The 22197-nt window shown below is 47.2% G+C and overlaps 1 protein-coding gene across 1 annotated transcript; it reads left to right on the top strand.

Moving 5' to 3' along the window:
* The first annotated feature begins 7704 nt into the window (after window positions 1-7704).
* lrrc17 (leucine rich repeat containing 17) lies at window positions 7705-21827 on the top strand. The gene is made up of 5 exons (XM_086102761.1): window positions 7705-7826; window positions 11251-11578; window positions 11999-12470; window positions 17975-18130; window positions 20990-21827. The coding sequence occupies exons 2-5, from the start codon at window positions 11300-11302 to the stop codon at window positions 21415-21417; spliced, it is 1335 nt and encodes a 444-aa protein (XP_085958887.1). The 5' UTR covers window positions 7705-7826; window positions 11251-11299; the 3' UTR covers window positions 21418-21827.
* Window positions 21828-22197: the final 370 nt, after the last annotated feature.

Raw genomic sequence — 22197 nt, 5'->3', positions numbered from 1 at the left:
GCCCAATGGCCCTACTAAAGACTCGTTAGTCCAGTTTATGACTCAAAAGAGTCAGTATTATTCTATTTTTCATACATTAAACATGGGCAACAGAGTGGACCATCCAAAATGGATGCTGGAACACAACTACCCAATGGCGTTATTATGATGTTAGGTGTACTAGCATTCGTGAAATCAATTGATTTTTGCGGAGATTCCAAAAAGTTGAGCTCTGCGGTCCATCATGCTTTTGTTTTTTTTTTTGGATTAATAATTCCCATGTTTGCTCACATGAACTCATCATATGATTTTAAACACATGTGGGAATGATCAAAGCTTCCACAAATTTCTACCTCGGCTTCCTCAACGTTCACAACAAACTCTTTCCATTTATCATCCTTCACAAGCTACAAAACCTGCATGTGCACAAAAGTCACCAGGTCTTTCCAACACCGTTTATCACAGAGGTTCCATAATGCACAACAGATGAAAATGATGCAAGAAGAGTCGCAAAGCACGACTGAACAGTGGGATTACAGACTATGTTCAGTAGTAATGTTGGCAGCATTTATTTCCCCTCTTTCCACCCCGAGAGGGATTTTGCATGGCTGCTTCCGAACACAGCTGCACGAATGACAGTATAGCTCCGCAGTGTTTGAACTGGAGGCGAATTGTGCGGCGTCAGCGGTTTGCTCAACGCCCAGCCTGCCTCCGAATAATGTGAGAAATAGGATGACGGCGGCGTAAATACTGACGATGTAGCGTATGGGCCGATGACTGGCGAGAAGGGTTGAGACACCCCGACACAAGCGAGATCAATCGGCTTGTAACTCTGATTTTATGAGGACATGCAGGCCGGAGTCTGGGCAATTACAACTCGGATTGACTTTTTTTTTTTTTTTTTTAATGGGTATGCTGGCTAAGAGCTACTATTACGAGCATCGAAATGAAAACAAACACGCACACGGTTGGTTATTGGTGTTTTTCCATAACCCCACAAAACGTTACGCTCTCTCTCGTCAAAAGATGTCCTTGAGGCAAAGTGTCTGGAGACACTTCATTAACAGATGTTTCAAGTGCCTTCAAAAAATAAAAATAAAAATAAAAGCCTTACACCAGCTTTTATGGAGGCTTTGACGGAATCATTTGCACACTTTTAAAATAAATTGCTGTGTCCTTGACACATCCGATTGCATTTACAAGACGAAAGGCTGAAGAGGAGTTTAAATGAAGAACACACATTTCATTACCGATTGAGGGGTCGGGAAATTTTGATGCCGCTCTTGCATTAGATGTTTATTTGTTAGACAATAAATTGGGAAAGGTTGAAAAAGTCATTAGCATCATTTTGAGAGAACAATGGGTTGCGGTTGAAGCATCTGACCTCGTTCAAACCGCAAATTTGTCGGAACAGTTTCGCAACTTTGAGGGTCGGAATTTCGGCGCTCGCCGATGTAAAAAAAAAAAGAAAAAAAAAAAGAAAAGTTGAGCGGTGCGTTCAGATTAGGGCTTAATTTGTGACCACAATTTACACACAAAAAAAAAACAAAAACAAAAAAAAAACATCAAATCATAGTTTCCCACTGAAATGAATGCCAAGGCCACTAATCCGTTGAAAAAAAGTGCTGTCATGAGGAAAACAGCCCTCTGTCATCATTTACTTTACGAAAAAAATCTTTTGTAACAACAAAAATTTCAAAAACGCAAATAAATCTGCTCGCCATCTTCCCTTCGGGCGGACGTTTCCTTCTGAACGGAAGCATAACAACAATTTGTATCCAGACTCTCTCTCTCTCTCTCTTAAGAGCTTTGACGCTCCGGAATAAAATTGCATTGACTTTGTTTTTCGGCATCGCCGTGACGACCGACGCTCAACGTTTCATTGACCTATTTTGTTTGGTCTGTACCGAGAAAAGTTACCCATGGAGAAAAAGAAAAAAAAAATTTGGACATTGGTCAAAGGTGTTGGCCAACAGCTGTCATTGTTTCATGACGCTTCGCCAGATTTAAAACTGGAACAACACAATTTAATTAAATCAGGTCAGACGGTATTTTGGGGTGGGGGTTTTCTTTTTTTTTTTTTCTTTTTTTTTTTTTTAGTTTTCGTGTTTCTACAATGTACTGTCTATTCCGGCTGAAAGTCTACATACTCAGCATCAGTTAATGGCCTTCACCGTAAATGCCCCCTCCAGCAACGGCTTACTGGAACACGCTGACACAATGTCTTTGTGAGACAGATCCTGAACTTGTAAACCTCCTCTCCTGAAGCCCTCCGCTAAAGAAGCAGTTAAGTAAATACTCGACGACGCAATGCATTTAACTCATTCAGTACCAGCCAATTCTGGACCAAGTCTGAAAAGACGTTTAAAAACGTCTTTGGGAGTGAATGAGTTAAAAGATTTTTTTTTTTTTTAAATCGTGCATTTGTGCTCCGGCTTGAAGGTTGGGAGGTGGGGGGGTGGGGGGGGGGGCAGCAGGGGGAGGCTAGTGTCAGACTGTGGGGCAAGTTAATTGAATCCAGACATGTGACCTTTCAGCGGTTATCCATCCGAGGACACCAAACAACTGTCAAGGGAGCGCACCGCCACTTTCTTGTTTTTGCTGAAGCGACAGCGAAGAGGAGCGCTGGGTTCAAGCATTTGATGCCACGTTTGGAGGGGGTGCGGGGGGGGGGGGGTCGCCTGAAAGTACACAAAAATAGCAACAGATCAAATTTGTCTTCCGGCCTCACTTTGGTAGGCGCAGTTATGTCGCATAAATATTTGGGGGATTTTTCAATCATGTCCATCACTTTTTTTTTTTTGATGGATTAATTGTTTTGCTAATGACACACAAAAGCAAAAACGCAGTCCCCAGAAACAACGTCCACACATTGTGGCGCATGCAATAGAATAACAACCAAATAAAATTGGTCAAAGTACAGCAAGCAAGACTAAAAATGAAGGCACACACACACACACACACACACACAGGTATGTGTGAATTGCGGCGTTCAGACTGTTGAGAAAAAAAGAAAATTGTGTCACGAGTGAGCCCGGATGGGAGCAATTAACTTCAGCTGTTCACCAGACCGAGAGAGCAGCCATTCATTTACATCCATGGTCGCTCAGTGCATATTTGGATGTTTGTGATGAAGGGGGCCCCAGTGTTCCCCCTTTCATCCCGATCGCTGGCGTCTCCGTTTGAAAACGCCGCCTCCCTTTTGGGGTTGGAGGTGGGTAAAAAAATTAAATAAAATAAAATTGTTGTTCTCATCCTTCGACCAAGGGAGTTGTGCAAAAGGATGGACAACTGCAATAAAACGACGCCACGTGCCAAGTTTTAGACAACGAGCAACAACACGTGAAAAGAAATGTTCGTCATGTGTCGGGACCAGTGTCCCCAAATCTGGTTTCTTTCCTTTTATTTTCTATTTCGTTTACTGTTCAGGCCGCAGAGAGACAGCCGTGTAATTTTCCGAGATGGCGGAGGCTTCTTGAAGAACACACTTTTCCATTCCCTTGCATGATATTCGCATTTTTCTTTTTTTTTTTTCCAACTCGTCTGTGGTGAAGAAGAAGAGAAAAAAAAAAACGCTGGAAATCTTACTGAGGAGTACATGGAAGATTTTCGGTCGGGTACTTGGAGAGGTCTTTGCATCCACAGCATAATAACAGAGCGCACGGAAGGAGAGGAACCATAATTGGCATGAAAAATATCGAGTCATCACCCTCAAACGTTGCGAGCAGTGCCGAAATAACCGGGTTGGTATCGAATGGTCCCAAATGGGCGGAGATTGAGATTAGCCCTTTCGTCTTTTCCTGCACAGCCTGTAGAAGTAACCGTACTGTACAACGCGGCACGACCACAACTTGGCCACACCGCTAGAAGCGGCGGGAGCTTGGCAGCTCAAGAACCCCCCCCCTAAAAAAAAACAGACACCTAATGGGTACGCCGACAAGGCCAGACACGTGTTTTTAATTACAAAGGAGCAAGGATGAGTGCTTGACGAGTGACGAGATGCAGCTCAGGGGGCGGGGGGGGGGGGGGGGGGGGTCCTATCTCGGATGACCTATGAATCCGCGCGGAGTCAGTCGTGTTAGGTAATGATGCGTCTTTAAATCACACGAGAACAGAAAAAAAACACACCCGCATACCGTGACATGTGGTTATCGAACATGCCGGGGGGCTTCACGTGGAGATAAATGGCTGAGTGATGACTTAGCGGAGTGGAAAGACCCGACACGACAGCATCCCTGCGCGCGGCAATCAATCCACATGTCGAGCTTGCCCAACTTTTGGCGCCGCGAAGTAAACGAAAACGGCACTTAAGGCTTTGACAAGAGCAAACGCCCCCCCTCCCCCCAAACAATCTTGATCCGGACGCACTGCAGCACGGCGGCAGATAAACACAGCGCCGTCATGTTTTGAAAGCGCACCTACTGGGGAAATGTTTTGAGCTTGTTCTTGCTGTCTGGATGCCACCATGATGCTAGGTAGCACCGCCGCGTTCGAGAGTTAACGGACTCCGACAAATATAATTATTTCCTTTCTGGTAAAGGAGATAACTACCGTATTGGCTCGAGTATAAGATGGTGTTTTTTGCATTGAAATAAGACTGAAAAAGTGGGGGTCGTCTTATATTCGGGGTCTAGACACTATACCCATCCACGACGCTAGATGCCGCCAGGTATCATTGAAGCGAATGCTGAACTTGACTCCCCAGGCCAAAGCGAACCCCTGTCACGAAGAATAAAAATAAAACAAGCGGTAGCACGAAGAAGAAAAATTAAAAAATAGCAGTAAAAAATAAAAGAGAAGAAAATAATAGAAGAAATAACAGAAAATGGAGAAACGTAGCGACAATCTGGAGAAAAGTGGGTCGAAGATCGGCCAGGTTAACCGGCAGATGAGGAGAAGTTATGGTGTAAACTTCAAGATGTTTTTTCTCTCAAATAAATTGTTATAATCATTTGTTTCAGATGTAATGTAATTATTTTCTGTATAAAAATGAATTTGGTGTTCAAAAAGTCTTTTTTCAAACTTGAGTTTTGAAAAAGAGGGGGTCGTCTTATAATCAGGGCCGTCTTATATTCGGGCCAAGACGGTATTTGGCTCGTTGGACCACAAAAACCTGACTCAGCCTAAGACGTTCTTGAACATCCCCATTTCGCCCCCGTTGCTTTCAGACGTCATTAATCACCAATCAGTTGTCAACAACTCATACCCGTAGATCAAAAGAGATCCAATGAACAGTTTTGATCCTAGCGGACTAGAACGTTTTTTTGGTTCCCTCAATGCCTTTAACAATCCTGCTATGCAAAAAAAAAAAACTGTCTGGAGAAACCACAGAAATCCGAGATGCTTTTGTAACTTTGATAAAAGGCAGATACACATGTAAATAATTACCGCGTGCGGCTGGGAGTATTTTTGTGTACGTTCAGTCCATACGCCACTACCCGACAACATAGGCTGAAAATTCTGGTTCAACGTGTCTCTCCCCCCTCTGCAGTAACAGGATTCCGAGAACTAGTTAGCACCAGGAAAGAATGTCATCATCACGCCGGGGCATGCGGGAATAGGATCCCGGTATTATGTTGACCCCCCGCACTTGGTGTCGCTAAATTGATTGCTAAGGTCCGTCACATTACGACAGAAGACCCCAAAGGGCCGCAAGGAGTTTTGAAAGACGGAATCCTGTCAGCGGTTTAACAATGAACCCATTCAAATGGTATTCTTTTGTCTCTCCGTTGTCTGTCCGCAGACGCATTCCAATGCAGCTGCAAGAGGACTTTTAATCATCGACATCATGACATACATCCTGACCCGCCATGATAAGCTGTCATTTGGCTATGGGGGAAGATTTGAAAGGCTGGGAAAACACAGCATCCCCTGATCGCCACGGTGATTCATGCTGACTGTCTTTTTTTTTTTTTTTATGAGGGAAGAATGACTTTCTCTGCACCTCAGTTGGGGGCCGGGGGGGGGGGGGGGGTGGACTGCAGCGTGTGGTCATAAAAAAAAGGGGGAAGTCGTACAATACGTGTTGCAGATGGTGCGATGGGATCATTTGTGTTGGCTTAAATAGTTGCATCTGCGCGTCTGTGCGTGTTTCCTTTCCGCGATGGGACGGCGGCCAGGTACAGTAGAGAAACTAAAGGGCCGAGAGACAACAAAAGACAGTCGCCCCCGGGAAAGAAAAATCGAGCGGATAAACGGAAAAGGGGACCTTCTGACTTCTTGAGGAAAAATGATAAAACATCTGCATCAGTTTAATTAGGACTTCTTTTTCTTTTTTTTTTCCCCGATACAAGAGAAAGGAAAATATTGCGAACAGAAATGACAACATGCAGAGGGGGTAAAGAAGGAAAGGAAGCGCACGACTAATTGGAGGCCTGCTGTGTTTACATGGCTGCCAAACTTGCTACAAATAGCACAATTGCAATAAATCATCGTGACATGTTGTTGGATTTATTCACTCCCTCCCCCTTTGCCCGAGTTCCTTTTGCAGCGCTCTGTAGTATTTGAATAAATGCAACTTTGCAATCTGCATTGATTAATATGCTGACGACGCCTCGTTTCTGATTGGCTGTTTTTCTTGGGGCGTGGTGGTGTGTTAAAAATCCAATTAAAGCAACAAGATGACACCAGAGAGGGATGATTTTTTTTCCAACACATCACCGTAATCGCAAAGACCCTCTTTAAAGCCCCCCCCCACCAACTAAGTACAATTCACCCATGTCGCCATTCAACAAGAAAATAATCGCTGCGAGTTCAACTCAACAGGCCCAGATTTCAGATTTGCGCGGAAACTGAGATGACATCACTGTCGTTATTTCCGTATACCGCATTGACTTTGTGTGACATTTTTATTTGGTGGTTGAGCCGGGATGTCTTTCGACTGTAAAACATGTCTCGGGTCAACCAAAGTCGGGGAAAAGGTGGCCTCAAAGTGTTGTTGTGCGGAATGTGACGTAAGCGCGTGGGAAGCAACGAGCTCCCGTTTGCCCGAAAAAAAAACCAAATACGTGCATTGTTTTATGGTTCATGGTCTCTCGGTCCCCCCCCGCCCCCTCCGCTCGTCCTATTTACTTCAACCTGAGCTGCTCTAAGTGCCCTCGATGGAAGAGTTGGGCAGTAAACAATCCATTTCAGAGGGAGCACAACGGTGGTCCTAATATGGTGCTGTTTCATTCGTTGGAGAGAGGAAGTGGAACAAGGGCCCATTATGAACGAATAGACGGCGGGGTACAACCACGTGGGAGCCGCCCCCCCCCCCCCGAGACTGGAAGCCATGTTTTTATTCCTCGGGTACCTGATGGGGACGGGGGAGCAAACGGCGAGGAAAAAAAAACCAAAAAACGGAACGAAAATACATTGTTCTCATCCGAGGCTATTTTTGGAGCCGACCTATATTGATATCTTCTGAGGTCCCGCCGTGCATCAGAGCAGTTGGAGCGACGCCCTGCAGGAGGTGGGTCGGATGTTTAGCAAAGTGGGGTGGCGGGTTGGGGGGGGGGGGGGGTGACCAATGCAGACCCTTTTCTGTTAAACCACACACACACACACACACACACACATTGTCCCCCCCAATTAGCTTGCATCTTCCCTCCCGAGAGAGAGAGAGAGAGAGAAAGAGAGAGCAAGTGAGAGAGAGCAAGCGAGAAAGAGAGAGAGAGAGAGAGAGAGAGAGAGAGAGAGTGCAGGAGCAGCCAGTTGTTCTTCACTCCCCTGCTCGAAGTTTCGAGGCAGACGTTCTCGGCTGGGACGCCGCGCTCATGTCAGGATTAGGAGCCGGGGACGCGGGACACACCGGCAATCTGCAGGTCCTAATTGACCGACCCGAGCCCGACTCGCTCCCTGGTCAGGTAGGACTGACATGACACCGTTTGCATTCCGGGGGGCTTGTCTGATCGACGTCCGGCCACATGGTTGTGATTACAATCCCGCAAGGATTGAAAGGGGGGGGGGGGGGGGGACTACAACACTCATTCATTCTGGAATTGTAACATAAAATACCGCCACCGCTTTTTTTTTCTTTTTGCTCTTTTGGATGTGTTTTAAACCTCATTGTATACTTTCAAGTCTCGAAACTAATGTGCTCTCACTGTGCTTTAAACGGGTGCATCCAATTGAGACCAAAAAAAAACAGCGCACCGATTTTGCCAAGGTAGCGTTCTGCTGATGTAAGCGCGTCTTGCAGACGTCCCGTTGCCGCTCCGACCAAGGCCAAGATCTCTTCGGTCGGGGGGGGGGGGGGGGGGGTGATTTCACGGTGGCCCTGTGGAACTTCTATAATTTACTAGTCTGTCCCTTGTTAAGAGGGGGGCCGATCCAGATAAGACGGAGGGAGGGGCGGGGGGGGGGGTACGGTTAGTGTAGCCCATTTAAAAATGCCCCCGTAATGACCCACCGCAGATTTATCTCGTCTATACGTCACTTAAGGGAATTTGGGCTCAGCTGTGCAACATCCTTTTTGGACTTTTTGACATGCAGCTTAATGTAAATCGAGGGGAGGGTGTGCGTAGGGGGGTGGGCATGCCCCCCCGCGTGAGTAAAATTCCAGCCACATGTGGTTTCGCCCTGGAATTCTGCCCCAGCCAAGGGAAGGGAAAGGGAGGAAAAAGGCTTAACTTGCAAGTGTGTGCTGATTCGTGAGGCTGCGAATACTTCTCAAGTCTCGCTGGTTCGGCTACTCGGCGTTAAGCGGACCCCCGGGGGGGGACACAGGTTTTTCGTTATGATCCCGCCCGACTGAACAGTCGTCCCCGGCGTTCACTTGTCACATCCGGTCAACGATTCCGTCCGTGAAAACAAAGATCGAAAGAGTTCATCGGGGCGACGTCTGGCCGGGTGTCGTCGTTTCATCACACTTCGAAGTGCCAAATGGTGACCCCTCCCCCCACCCGCCCCCCGCTGAGTCGTCGCCGGATGATTTGAATGAATGCCTCGACTGTACCGATTTTCCCGCCGAAGACGAAATCCAGATGGCCGAGGGGTTTTTAGTGGATCGGCCCAAGAGCTAAGACCCCGGGGGGGCGGGGGGGGGGGGGGGTGTCGCTGAAAACAGCATATCTCGAGCACGATACATTGGCGGTCCCGACACAAAGGAAATAAAACACGGAATCTGATTCGCTTGGGGATATTGGAGGGAAAGCGGCCCCTCGGAAGTCGAATCAAAGCAATTTCACATTGCGCTCCATCATATTGGCCCCCCGGGTGAAAAAAAGCTTCCCCCCCCTTTTTTTTTTTCAGAACCAAACAAATCTGTCGTCAATTAAGCGCTCGGCGAACCTCTCTGGTTTCCATATGCGACGGTATGCCCATATCAACGCGATCTACGCTTTCTGGTTCGACATTCCAAAATGGCGTCTCTATTTCCTGAAGTCGCCCCCCAACCCCACCCTTGCATTCGCCGGTACTGGATTGTCAGCCTTTGGGGTTCTTTTCCGTAATTGTAACCAAAGCATCCCGTTGCTTGCAATTTAATTTCCAAGCGCTCTCCTCCTGGCTGGACTTTTGCCTTTCTTTGTGCAACAACGTGGCCCTTGTGTCAGAAAGGTTTCCCCTTTGCGGTGTTGTGTTTGGAGTTCCTGGAGCAGCATTTTTCGAAAAGCGTTGTGGAGGAGAGGCTGTTCGGTCGGTGCCAAATTTGGAGCTCAGCTCGAAACCCCGAGCCTCTTCGTCAATATTCTCTCCTGAGTCATGTTTCTCTCCGAAAACTTAAAAATGATTTCCCATTCCCCTCCACGCGGTTTTCCTCCCCGTATGTGGTACGCGATGATGTCTGTTCTTCGGTCTGCCGACGTCCAATGACCCATCCGAAATCCGTAGACTTTTCATAAGGTGGAATTTTTGTCCTGCCTCTTCCCGCCAAAGGACCGGATTGTATACGAATTCAAGTGAGGGGCAAACGGTGCAAAAGCAAGCGAACGCACGTCTATAAATGGCCACACATCTGCTCTGGGAACTTTGTTTTGAAGCCGCACTTGTAAATTGTATCGGTTTCCGAAACCCGCGAGGACGATTTATGAGCAATTGAACTCCCCTTGTTTTCAGAAACAATGGTTTCATCACATTCAACACGTTACGTAAGTGACGAGCGCAGCCCGTCGAGCCTGTTCGCAAGGGTGAAGTCAATTTTTGCATCAAAACGTCAACTTAAGTGAAAATGTCATTTTGAGGGCACCAAAGTATTTTTCCAGCAGCAGACGATACGCCCGCGGAGATATTTTGGGCCACGTCCCTGGAGACGGAAGGGACCACAGCCCTGTGCAAAATATTGACGCGCAGAAGTTTTATAAGAGAGGCCTGGTTGGGACGATAATGCTAGCCTGCGATGGCTAATTCCGGCTGCTTGCGGGCACGGCGGGAAACCGCATCGGCTTGAGCCCTGGGGGAATGCATCGTATCGCGGATGAGTTGCTGCTTAACAGCTGGGATGGCAAAAATGAACCGCGCCCGCTTCCGACGGCTTGGACGGGCTTGACGTGTCTCAAACGGAGTGAGAGTTGAAGAGCGATAGGGTTTCCGTTGCCGGGGAAAGACGATACGCCGAGGGACAAATGGAGCGGGTGACGAATAAACAGCATTGGACTGAGATTTGTGGGGCTGGAATTTAGGGCAGAGCGGATAACATGGAATAAGGGGGGGGGGGGGGGGGGGCTCATCGGGTGTAAATTTAACCCGGTAACAATATCACAGAATGTTAATAGTGCTTCGGTCTAAAGGTGGGCGGAGCCTTGTCGGAAATCATTACAAGTGACAAAGTCGGGTTGCTGCATCCACATACATTCACAGCTGTTTCTGTCTGTTATTCACACAAAAGAATCTTCGCTGACGGGCTTGTTCCAGTCTGCAGGACAGTTAAGGGGAGGCGGGGGCGGGGGGGGGGGGGGGTTGCGGTTGGTACAGTTTGGAACTGACTCATCGTGGAGTCTTTTTATGCGCGATGCTTGGAAAGGGTTTCGGCTTCTGAGTGACTAATTTTCGCGGCAACTGCAAATCCTTCAACCCCGAGCTTAGCAACTCATCCGTCCGGTGGTGCTTGGGGCTCTTAGAGCTCTTAATTTGACATTTTTTGACAATTCCATGCTTCTTTTTGCAGAAGCAATGGCCTATTCTGGTCACGGTGCATAGACTAAGGTCCATAAAGGAGGTTGATGAGTACAGAGCCCTGGACATGACCCTTTGGGGTGCATGCATGACCTTTCCAAAAAAGAAACCGCACTGTATTTACAGACAAAACAAGACCTAAATCCACTTCCTGTCCTATTTTTTTTGTTTTTCTAGCTGTGACAAACTCATCACGTCGTCTCCCGAGATTGACCTGACTCCCAACATGCGTCTCCTCGCCGCCCTGTGCCTCTTGCTGTTCCTGAGGTTCGCCGAGCCCCGCCGAGGCCGGCGGTCCGACGCCGCGGAGCGAGGGAGCGCCGAGTGGGCCCATACGCGGGGAAGGGGAAGGGCCGGCATCGTGAGGCGCCAAACTCAGGAATGCAAGGAGTACTTTGACGCGGGGGAGAAGTACCTGGACTGTCAGGACAGGCAGTTGACCACCGTGATGGAAGGATGGCCCAAAGATATCCACCACCTGCTGCTGGCCAGGAATAAAATCCAGGCAAGTACGGGCCGGTCTCAGGATATTAGACACGTCGCATCTGCCGCAGTTCCGACGTGAGCCGCGGCTAGTCCAGTCATCTTTTATGTCTCCAATTAAAATCCCGGGATTCATTTCCATCCAGTCGGTGGAATCTGACCTCTCACCGTGACCCAAATTAGAGCCGGTTCGTTGACGGCACGAACATCTGTGCGCCATCACACTAGGGGGGAGATCAAACGGAAATCTGACCGTTTGCGCACGTGTGCTTCACAGAAAGGCACTCATTCAATGAGCAACCTTGCTTTTCTGCGTGTACACAGAATGGCTCCGGGTTTACCGGGGACGCTGTAACAATGGAACTTTGGGATCGCGGGACTGGGTTGTTTAAATTCCCGGTACCTTACAAATGACAACAAATCCCATATCTCCCCCGTTTAGGTTCTGAGGGACAACATGTTCTCCCAGTTCAGCCAACTAAAGAGCCTGGACCTCCAACAGAATGCCATTTCCATGGTGGAAGACCGAGCGTTTAATGGCCTTTCCAAGCTCAGGACGCTGCTGCTGCAACACAACAGCCTGAAAACGGCCTCCGATGAGGTCCTGCTCCCCATGCCCCGCCTTACCTACCTCCGTCTCTACGACAACCCCTGGAGCTGTCACTGCCCGTTGGACAGCTTGCTTAGGACGCTGCAGGTGCCTAGTAACCGCAACCTGGGCAATTACGCCAAGTGCGCTGAGCCCCTTTCGCTGAGGGGCCAGAAGCTGAAGAAGCTGAACGTGGACTCGTTGTGTGCAGGTGACAACCAGGTGGATGAGACTCAACCTAAGCCACCCACCAAAAAGATAGTGGCCACATCCATGTGCCATACCTACATGTTCCCCAAACCCGTGCTGGACTGCAACTACAAAGGTGAGCGTGTCGGTTGTCAACGAGACAATCCCTCCCTCCCAACCCCCGCCACCGTCACGGTGACATCATCAAGACTATGACTTGACTCGTATCGACATGGGGAGCTAACGTGCATAAAAGCTACGTAGGCGCTACGTTTGAGCGGACCACTCTGAAGTACTTATGGGGTGATTGAGAAATTAGACCGTCAGGCAAGAGAGCCCAGCCGGGAAATGTTTCAAGGCTTTTCACGCTGTCCTAGCGACAAACAAAAGGGAGTTTTCAAAGCTGGATCCCCGACTTGACGGACAAACTAGCTACGCGCTAGCTAGGATGTGGTTAGTGCAACACAACAGGGATGGGTTTAAAATGGGATGAAAGAGAAAAAAAACATGCCGAGTTCTGAACTTCTGGAGATGAAAGTAAGTTATTTTAAACTAAAAAGGAAAACTTTTTGCTTAGTCAGCGCGCTGGTGTCGGCCATTTTCTAAACGGCTTATCCTCACAACGGTCGCGGGGGTGTTGTAGCCTGTCTTTGGGCAGTAGGCGAGGGACATCCTGAACCGCTTGCCAGCCAATCTCAGGGCACACAGAGACGAAAAAAACCATCCACGTTCACGCTCGCATCTAGGGACAATTTTTCGAGTGTTCAAGTCAGCCTGCCGTGCATGTTTTTGGAATGTGGGAGGAAACCAGAGTACCCGGAGAAAACCCACGCAGGCATGGGAAGAACATGCAAACTCCACACGGGAAGGCCGGAGCACTGTGAGGTCGACCCGCTAACCACTGGACAACCAGGCTACACTCCGATATATTTGAATGAGACGATATTTAACGTGAAACATAAACATGAATCCTTCCGAGAGGAAGTCGTCAAGAGCATCGAAAAACTGCCTTTTTGGTTTTTATACCTCACTTGGCTAGAAGCAAAGCAGTCAAGATGCAGGCTGGAAGTAGCGAGGAAATTTTGGGAGCCAAACAAAGACAAAGAGGAAGAAGGGAGTCCAGTCCTCTACCTCATCTCGCTTTCATGTCGGCCCAACCGTGTTCTCTTGAAAACGACGCACGGGCTTTTTGGACGGAACTCACATAAGACTCTTTCTTGTCTTTGAGGATGACGGCGGATCAAATAGAAATCATCTTGCGAATCTTTTTTCCCCGAGTCAGAAGCCCACAAAGCGCCATTTGTGTCGGGCAAACGGTGGAGGAAGGAGGTTTTGCATATTTTCCGAGCATTTCTACACTCGGACTATTGAATGGGGTCTCTATCCGACTCCCCGACATTGATTCCAAACAGTTCTGCCTCGTCACCCGGTTTACGGCGCAACCCGAGTTTTGCCCCTTCAAATGTTACGCAAACGCCGCGGTCGGGTCGAATAAACACGCAAATTGGTTTCAACCGTTAAGATCTTTGGAAATCAGATGATTTTAACAAGGTGGCGTTGTTTTTTTCTTACGACCTGGCGCGATGATTGTATCACGAAAGGGCGACCACTTTTGAGGTCTAAACGCTGCAGCAACGATGAAATGGAAAAGACCGTCTGCCGTTTGCACGGAGTTCGATTTCTACCCGGTCCTCAGTTCCGTCTTTCCTGTCAAAATGGCGCCTCCCCTGTGGTTTAAGGCCTGAGGTGAACCACAGCAAATCTCAGGCTCCACGTCATTCTCAGCATCAAGACTCAGTCAAGGCAGCTACAGATGTGCGCAGGGACACTTTTTTTTTTTTTTTTTTTACACAAGAGCACACTGAATAGTACTTTTTAATTAATGCCATTATTCAAAACAAGGGCGGATTAAAAAGACCAAAAAAATTTCATCAAAAAATGCTTCCCAAGTGTCTCGGAGGGAAAAAGGAAATCAAATCCAACACGATTCTGCCAGGTAATGAGACATTTCCTGCAGGAGGTCCGTTCGGAACTGGACTGTGTGCAAGAGTTATGAAACTTTAGCGCCCGCGCGTTTCAAATGAATGCTGCGCGCAGCTACTTGTGGCGACCATAAAGCAAAATGCCTCGGCTGGAAAAGCTGTAATTAGCCAAAACGGGGGGCCTGAATAAAAAAAAAAAAAAGATTGCAGTGTTTAAAGAATATAAACCATGTGCAATAACAACTTACAGACTCACAAGTCACGCTTCTTTCACCCTCTGTAGTCGACTATGTGGATTAATGTCCGCCAGTCCAAATAAATCAGATATATTTCGGCTTCCTCACATGCTTGCGCTGCACATTTGGCCATTCAGTCAGTCTGTGAACGCCCCCCCCCCCCCCCCCACCCGTCCGCCCGTCCTGAACTGAACTGTAATTCACAAATTGTGAAAAGTCAACATCTTCTCTCCCTTTCGAAACCCCCTGGGCGTTGAATGAGCTGAAGCCACGCCCCCGCTAATTAACTGTCGATCAAATCCGACTGCTGCAACCCAGAAAAAAAAATGGAATGCTACTCTTCACGTCTACAGTGCACGTAGGAGCCGCGAAAATGTATCCACTTAAAGCCCGCAATGCCTGTCATACACATTTTCCGTGTCATGACAACGAGGCGCTCTAAAGGAGCTAGGACAAGTCAAGTCAAGTCAAGTCAACAGTATTTATAGAGCACTTTCAAACAGCCATCGCTGCATACAAAGTGCTGTACATGGAGCAATTTAACATGCACAATAAACAGTAAGACAAATCGGTAATAAAGGCGGTAGAAAGCACCAAACAGTAAAACCAAGAACAAATCTAAGTCATGCTGAGTCGAATGCCAAAGAATACAAGTGAGTTTTGAGGAGGGTTTTGAAGATGGGCAGCGAGGAGGCTTGCCGAATGTTTAGTGGGAGGTCATTCCAGAGAGAGGGACCAGCAACAGAAAAGGCTCGATCCCCTCTGAGCCTCAGTTTAGTTCTTGGTACTTCTAATAAAGTCTGGTCCACAGACCTGAGGCGCCGGGCAGGTGTGTAGGGGCGGATGAGCTCAGAGAGGTAAGGTGGCGCGAGATTATTCAGAGATTTGAAAACAAATAAGAGGATCTTGAAAATAACTCTAAAATGAATGGGGAGCCAGTGAAGGGATGCCAGAGTAGGAGTTATGTGCTCCCTCTTACGAGTACCAGTCAAGAGGCGAGCGGCGGCATTCTGGACCAGCTGAAGGCGCTTAATGGAGGACTGGCTGACTCCAAAGTAAAGGGCATTGCAGTAATCGAGCCAGGATGTGACAAAGGCATGAATTACCATCTCAAAGTGTTCATGTGAGAGGAGAGGTTTTATTTTGGCCAGCTGTCTAAGGTGAAAGAAGCTGGATTTAACAACGGCACCAATTTGCCGATCGAGTTCAAAAGGACAGTTCAAAGCTCGGGTCCAAACGCTGGTTATCATGTCTGGGGGGTTTTTTTCTTTTCTTTTCTTTTCCCCTCACTTCTTGCTTTTTCACCTTTCTCTATGTCACATGCGTGCACTCACGGCAGACAACGAGGCGCTCGAAAAAGTTTGTTGAATTCAAATTTTGAGTTCAGTCAACTTTTTTTTTTTTTCCAGTGGACATATTGTACTTCACAGCCTCCGTATGTTTTCAACAATGATCTTCAAACGCGTGCCTTATATATTGAGAACCCAACCTTTTGGGCTGCATTTTTTTTAAAAAATCTATTTTCATCAGTATCCTGCGGAGGAAAGTATAGCTTGCTTGAACCACAGCTTCTCTCTGAGACAGAATTTGCGTTTCGTCCGAATGACACCGAGCCAATCCCAGAGTCGTTTTTACATCGAGATGTGCCAAACGCTTTCCAGCTGTCATTTGCAAACAGGCTCCGAAAAGGCTGCAGACACACACTAGGGGGAAAGAAGTGAAGGAAAAAAAAACAAAAACCTGGGAATCCCTTTCGATTGCAAGTCTGCGGAGGAGCATGAAAGGTTACCTTAAAAGTCTGCTCCTGCAATAACAACAAACCTTGGAGGTGCGTTTCTGTATTCCAGACTTAGCTTTACGGCACCGCGCCGCCATGATAACAGCTTACAACATCTGCGCCGGTTAAGTGCGCCTATAAAGCCTTGCAACATCTGCACTGTAAAAAAAAAAAAATAAAGAAATAAAACGTCCACCAGGCTTCTCGGCCTTAAACCGCGTCCACGCGGGGAGCTGCAGACAAAGACGAAAACTGCACAACGCACACGAGGATGATTGCATCCGCTCACCTGCGACTCATTTACAACAAAGACAATAGGCCATCGTTTAATTTGACACTTGAGGAGGCCACACAAATTCAAACCGGCTTTTGAAATTATGATTTTTTTTTCCCCACTTCATTCAAAAAGCCTGACAGCTAAATGTGAGCCACACTTCTGGTTCTGTTTATTTATTTACTTGTTTATTTTCAAGCGTAAAGATGCCGCAGAGTGATTTTTGAGTCTTGACGAGTGGGCGAATGTTCGCGCAATTACTGAACGGCCGGCGTCGCGGAAATTACTGGTTCTTGCATTATGTGTAAGCGCGGACCTTGGAAACGCATTGAGAGTCTGTGTTTGTTGTTGGGGGCGGGGGGGGGGGGGGGACGTTGCACACAACCCACGCAACATCTTGAAAATAGTTAGACTCTGACAAATCGGATCTTCGGGGGCTCCCGTTGACTCTGAGGTGACCTGTGGGAACTTGCGCTTTTATAAGGGGCGGACGAGATGGACAAAGCAGATGCAAAAGAAGCCTGGACGGTGCAAAACATGCTCAAGTTGTTCATCACAACAAATTCGCATCGATTTTCCGATAATAATACTCAACGGGTATTCTGAGCAAAATGGGTGCGGCAACACACGTAGACAGACAAAAACAAAACCCAACCTTGGCGAAGAATGACTCATGTTTGCTTGCAGCTTCATGAGGAGCTCTGATGGTCTTCATTTATATCCGTATGTCTATTATAACACCCCCCGGTGGTCAAGGCGTGCACAGCATTGAATTGAAGCATTAAATCATGATGAGAAAGATTTTACATGCCATTTAATTTGGTTACATAATTGTATATAGAACAATATTGTTGAGTGCTATCTGATATGGGGGGGGGGGGGGATGTTATACCATTTTTGTTGGTGCTTTTGGTGGGCAGCTGGAACAGATTAATGGCATTTCCATTCATTTAAATGGGAAGGATTTGACGTGTTTTGAGTTCCAAGTGTGTTCAAGGAATAATTTAAACTCTGAAGTCAAGGCGCAACTGTATGCTGAAAGAATGCGTCTCAACTGAAAGACTCCCATCTCGGGAGGAGCTAAGTTTAGCCTGGGTTGGTAGCGGAGAGCTACAGTGTGGTTTTGTTTTTTTCCTCAATCATACCATCATTTACTTTTAAGAGTAACGTAAGAAGTTTAAAAGTAAAGTATAATTATGGTTGAACCCTTTCATGCACTGATAACGATAACCTGTAACCTGGAGAACATGATCAGCTGTCCACTGTCGTAACCGCTGTCCCCGAAAGGGTTCAACGAATCATACAGACAACTATAAAATTCCTGACTTACCGCGACAGGTGAAGTGATGACTCCCTCCTTTTTCCTGGCAGGTTTGAGCAACGTCCCGTCCGACCTGCCCTCCGACATCGTGAAGATGGATCTGTCCGGCAACAACATCAAACATCTCAGGCCTAAGCAGTTCCTACATTCCAAAGACCTCAAGATGCTCAACCTCAGCAGCACCAGCCTGAACCAAATAGACTCAGGTGCCAGTTAAAACATTTTTTCTTTTCGGTTTTTTTTTGCATGCACAATCTATTAATGCGTTGAAAAAGATCAAGCGCGCCCAAGCGTGACAAATGATGTTGATCCTGCAGCATGTGTCTCCCATTCCGCTAATGGACCGCCGAGAGGCTCGACGCTAACATACGTCGGCGGCGCGGAAATGAAACCCCTTAACAAATCCCGGTCGTTGTATTCGTTAGCGCCTCCGTGTAAATAATCTCCCCGCCGGCTTTCTCTCTGGAGTATTTGGTCGTTATCTCCTGCTTAGTGTCAAATTCCCGTCACGTATCCGTTTTGCAGGGTCGCCGACATAAAAGAACGGCAACGATGTTCAACGGAGGAGGTTTGATATGCCGGTGAAACGAGATATTTCCTTTAAATAATCCAATGACAACTTCACATGTCTATTTTAATAGCTTGGGGGGGCGGGGGGTTCAGAAGGTCACGGTCAACCAAGCCAGATATTTAAAAAACAAAACAAAACAAGCACGTCTCCCTCATCCTTTTTCATTATTTCTTTAAAGGTTCAATTATTTTGAAACATATGGTGACCCCTTCCTCCCTCCCCCGTCTTCCTGTTTCTCTCCCCCTGTCGTCGTCGAGATCAAAGCTAAGCTCGAGGCCAGCGCGGAGCACAGCAGGAAACGCTCGGAAACGTCTTCTTCCACTCGCTCGCTCGCCTTCCTTCCCGTCCTTGCACGAGACACTCGATTGAGTCGCGTTCATTTCCGGCGGCGGACGAACAAGGGGAGACGTCGCATGCAGGCAAACGGATCGTACCGATGACGCGCGGGGGGGTTGGGGGGGGGGACACGCGATTTCAAACTTTTGAACACTGCAAGACGGCGCCAAAGCTCTATTTGATAGGAAAGGGTCAAAGCTCTGCCCCGAATAGCAAAAACCCGCAATTGACACCTTCCCTCAAAGATGACCATAAAGCATCAACACCCTGACTCTAGCATGTACCGTATTTTCACGACCATTCGACGCACCGTATGGTTGGGCGCAGTCTCATTAATGGGTGCTATTTCTGTATTTTACACATAGACAAAACGCACTGTATTATTGGGCGCAATTTTAAAGTGGTAAAACATACGCCAGCTTAAACATACGGCATGCATGCGCGCACGCTAAAAACACGTTAGCTTGTAGCATACGGTAGCATGCCAAGACATACAGATACAAGCTAAAAACACGTTTTTAAAAAGGCAACGGAAGCAAAACTGAGTTGCGTTGTATTTTATTTAGCCATCGTACAATGTACTCACGTTTTTCGATCAATCATCACCCAGAAATCCATCAAAGTCCTCATCCTCTGTATCAGAATTGAACAATTGTGCAAGTACCGGTAATCCATCAAAAACGCCGTGTTCCCTCTCGTTGTCAGTCACTCTCATTGTCATGTGGCTCCACAGAAATGATGCCGGCTTTGCCAAAAACTCGAACAACAGTGCAAGCAGACACGTTCGTCCAAGCAGCCACAATCCATTCGCAAATTGTGGCGTAACTCGCCCGGCGCCGCCTCTCACTCTTTGTAAAGTTGTGTTTGCCATCGATCGTTCATTGTTCCCATGCCGTTCGCAACTTTACTTTGAACGCCCGGTTGATGCCGATGTCCAGCGGTTGGAGTTCTTTAGTCAAGCCTCCGGAAAATAACGGCAAGCTCAGAGTTCATTTGCTTGACTTGGTTTTTCACCGCTGCTGTGAGATGGGCACGCATGCCAAAAGCATAACCGACGGCTTGAAGTTTGAACTGAGCTTCGTAGGCGTGTCTCTTTGTAGAATGTATTTTCGGGGGTTCTTAGAAACCAAAACCGAAGTTGTTTTGCAACAATGCACATAGCCACACTCTATACAGGTGTTGGTACCTGCTTGGGGCGTAGCTTTAGCGTCCACTCACACGCCCACCCTTCACTCATTGGCGGACTTCTTCCCCGCATGCCTGTCCTCACTCACATCTGCCTTTTCTCTCTCTCTCTCTCCATATGTGTATATATATATACACGCCCACCCTTCACTGATTGGCCGACTTCTTTGCCGCATGCCTGTCCACAGTCACTTCCGCCTTTTCTCTATATAAACAGCGTGTCGGCTGTCAGTCAGGTTTTGGAACTCGGCGCATAGACAAGACGCTCCGCATCATAAGGCGTCCTGTCCATTTTGGAGAAAATTTTAGACTTTTAATGGCGCCTTATAGTCGTGAAAATACGGTACACAAACATGAATCGATGTTACATAAACAAAATGGTTTCACAGCACTTCCACAATTCATTCTGCTGCTACCATCATGAGTTACCTCATCAATAAAGACTAAAACAACATCTGCTATCTCGACCTTCCCCTGATGAAAGTACGCACGGAAGCTAGTCCCCCACCATCACCCCCTCCCTCATACATTCCCTTGTTTCACCGTCTTCATTGTTTATGTCTTGTGACCTGTTGTAACTCATATGCTTGTGCAGGAGTTTTTTGCCTCACTCAAATTATCCTCAAATGAGGGTAGTTCGAGCATGGGGGTTTTTTTCTCCCCCTGTCCCTCCCTTGTTTCTTTCTGACTTTCGGGTTGAGTGAACGCTGGTGCGTTTTGGCTGCCGCTGCTCAACCCGTATTGTTTTGTTTTTTGTTATTGTAAAGTGTCCTTGGGTGTCTTGAAAGGCGCTTATAAATAAAATCTGTTATTATTATTATTATTATTAGTGAGTGAGTTCCAGGAGCAGCCACGTGAGCCCAATCTGCTTGGGGGAGGAGCTAATTTTTTTAGCCAGGGTTGTTTAGCGGACCAAGTGAAGCGAGTCTGAATGGGCCAAACCATTTTCCCAAGTCATTTGTTCTCCTCTCAGGTGCATTCGCGGGGCTGCTGTACCTCCGCGAGTTGGATCTGTCCAACAACAGCCTCCACTACTTCCAGTACGCCGTCCTGGAGGACCTCTACTTCCTGCGCAAGCTGTCCCTGAGCAACAACCCGTGGATCTGCGACTACAACATCCACTACTTGATCTACTGGCTCAAGCTGCACCCCGGCGTTGCCCACACGGGCCTCATCTGCGCCGAGCCGCGCGAGTTCCGGGGTTGGCGTGTGGTCGACTACGTGAAGACCTACAATGGGGAGTGTCCCAAGGATATACAGACAGGGGGGGCCAACAACGGGGCACAAGCGGGGACGGAGAACGAGGCGCAAGAGCTGGTGGGGGAGACGGAGGAAGGGGTCCAGCTGAGGCCCCTGAAAAACCGGAAGATGAAAAAGTTTGAGATCATCAGGTTGAGTTAATCTAGAGGTGGATTAATAGTTTATTGTTGGTGTGCACGGGGATTTAGTATTGCATCAGCTTGAAGGTTGACACAGTGATTTTATGTGTTGAAAGAAAACAACGGTGGGGTTTTTTTTTTGTTCAGTTTTTTTATTTTGCAATTTATGAAAATAAAAAGCGGAAGTCTTTTAAGGGCATCTTAATTTTTAGAAGGGATCCTTCGTTGTCACATTGCTGTGCTTAGTGAACTTTAGTTAATGCAGAGGTTTTCCCTCAACCGGATTTTCTTCCCAAATCAAACACCGCCCCCAGCTGCTCTAAACTATGAACTACAGGTGCTTTCTCTCTCAATTACTTTTCCTTTTGTACTGGCGAATGATTGAATGGCACTTTGGATAAGATCTTTGCAAATAAAAATGTGTCTATTTTTTCTGAGAGTTTTTTTTCCCCCCCAACAGTCAAGTAGATATATTTCAGATTCAAGAATAGAATAGCAAAATTACATTTCAACATAATTAGAATAAAAGATAAATTAGTTTAGAACGGGTAGGTAAACAATGGCCCGGGCATCACATCGGGCTCTTTAATCCAGCCTATTTCATCTGAAATATTTGTCAAATTATTATTTTTTGGACAAATTAAACCGTTTTCTTTTCTTTTTTTCTTCATTAAAAACAAGGGGGGGGGCTAACATTAATCCCACTGTGTTTTGATGTGGATAATTCTTTCAAATAATCTCAAATACCCAGAATGCAGACCCGCTAAGCTGCTTTCACCGAATTGCATAACATTTACCAGCT

The sequence above is a fragment of the Hippocampus guttulatus genome, chromosome 22 (genome assembly GCF_054856545.1).
Source record: "Hippocampus guttulatus isolate MCC_2025c chromosome 22, RoL_Hgut_1.0, whole genome shotgun sequence".
Lineage (NCBI taxonomy): Eukaryota > Metazoa > Chordata > Actinopteri > Syngnathiformes > Syngnathidae > Hippocampus > Hippocampus guttulatus.
Note: the sequence above shows the minus strand (reverse complement) of the source record. Positions and strands in the feature narration are given on the sequence as shown.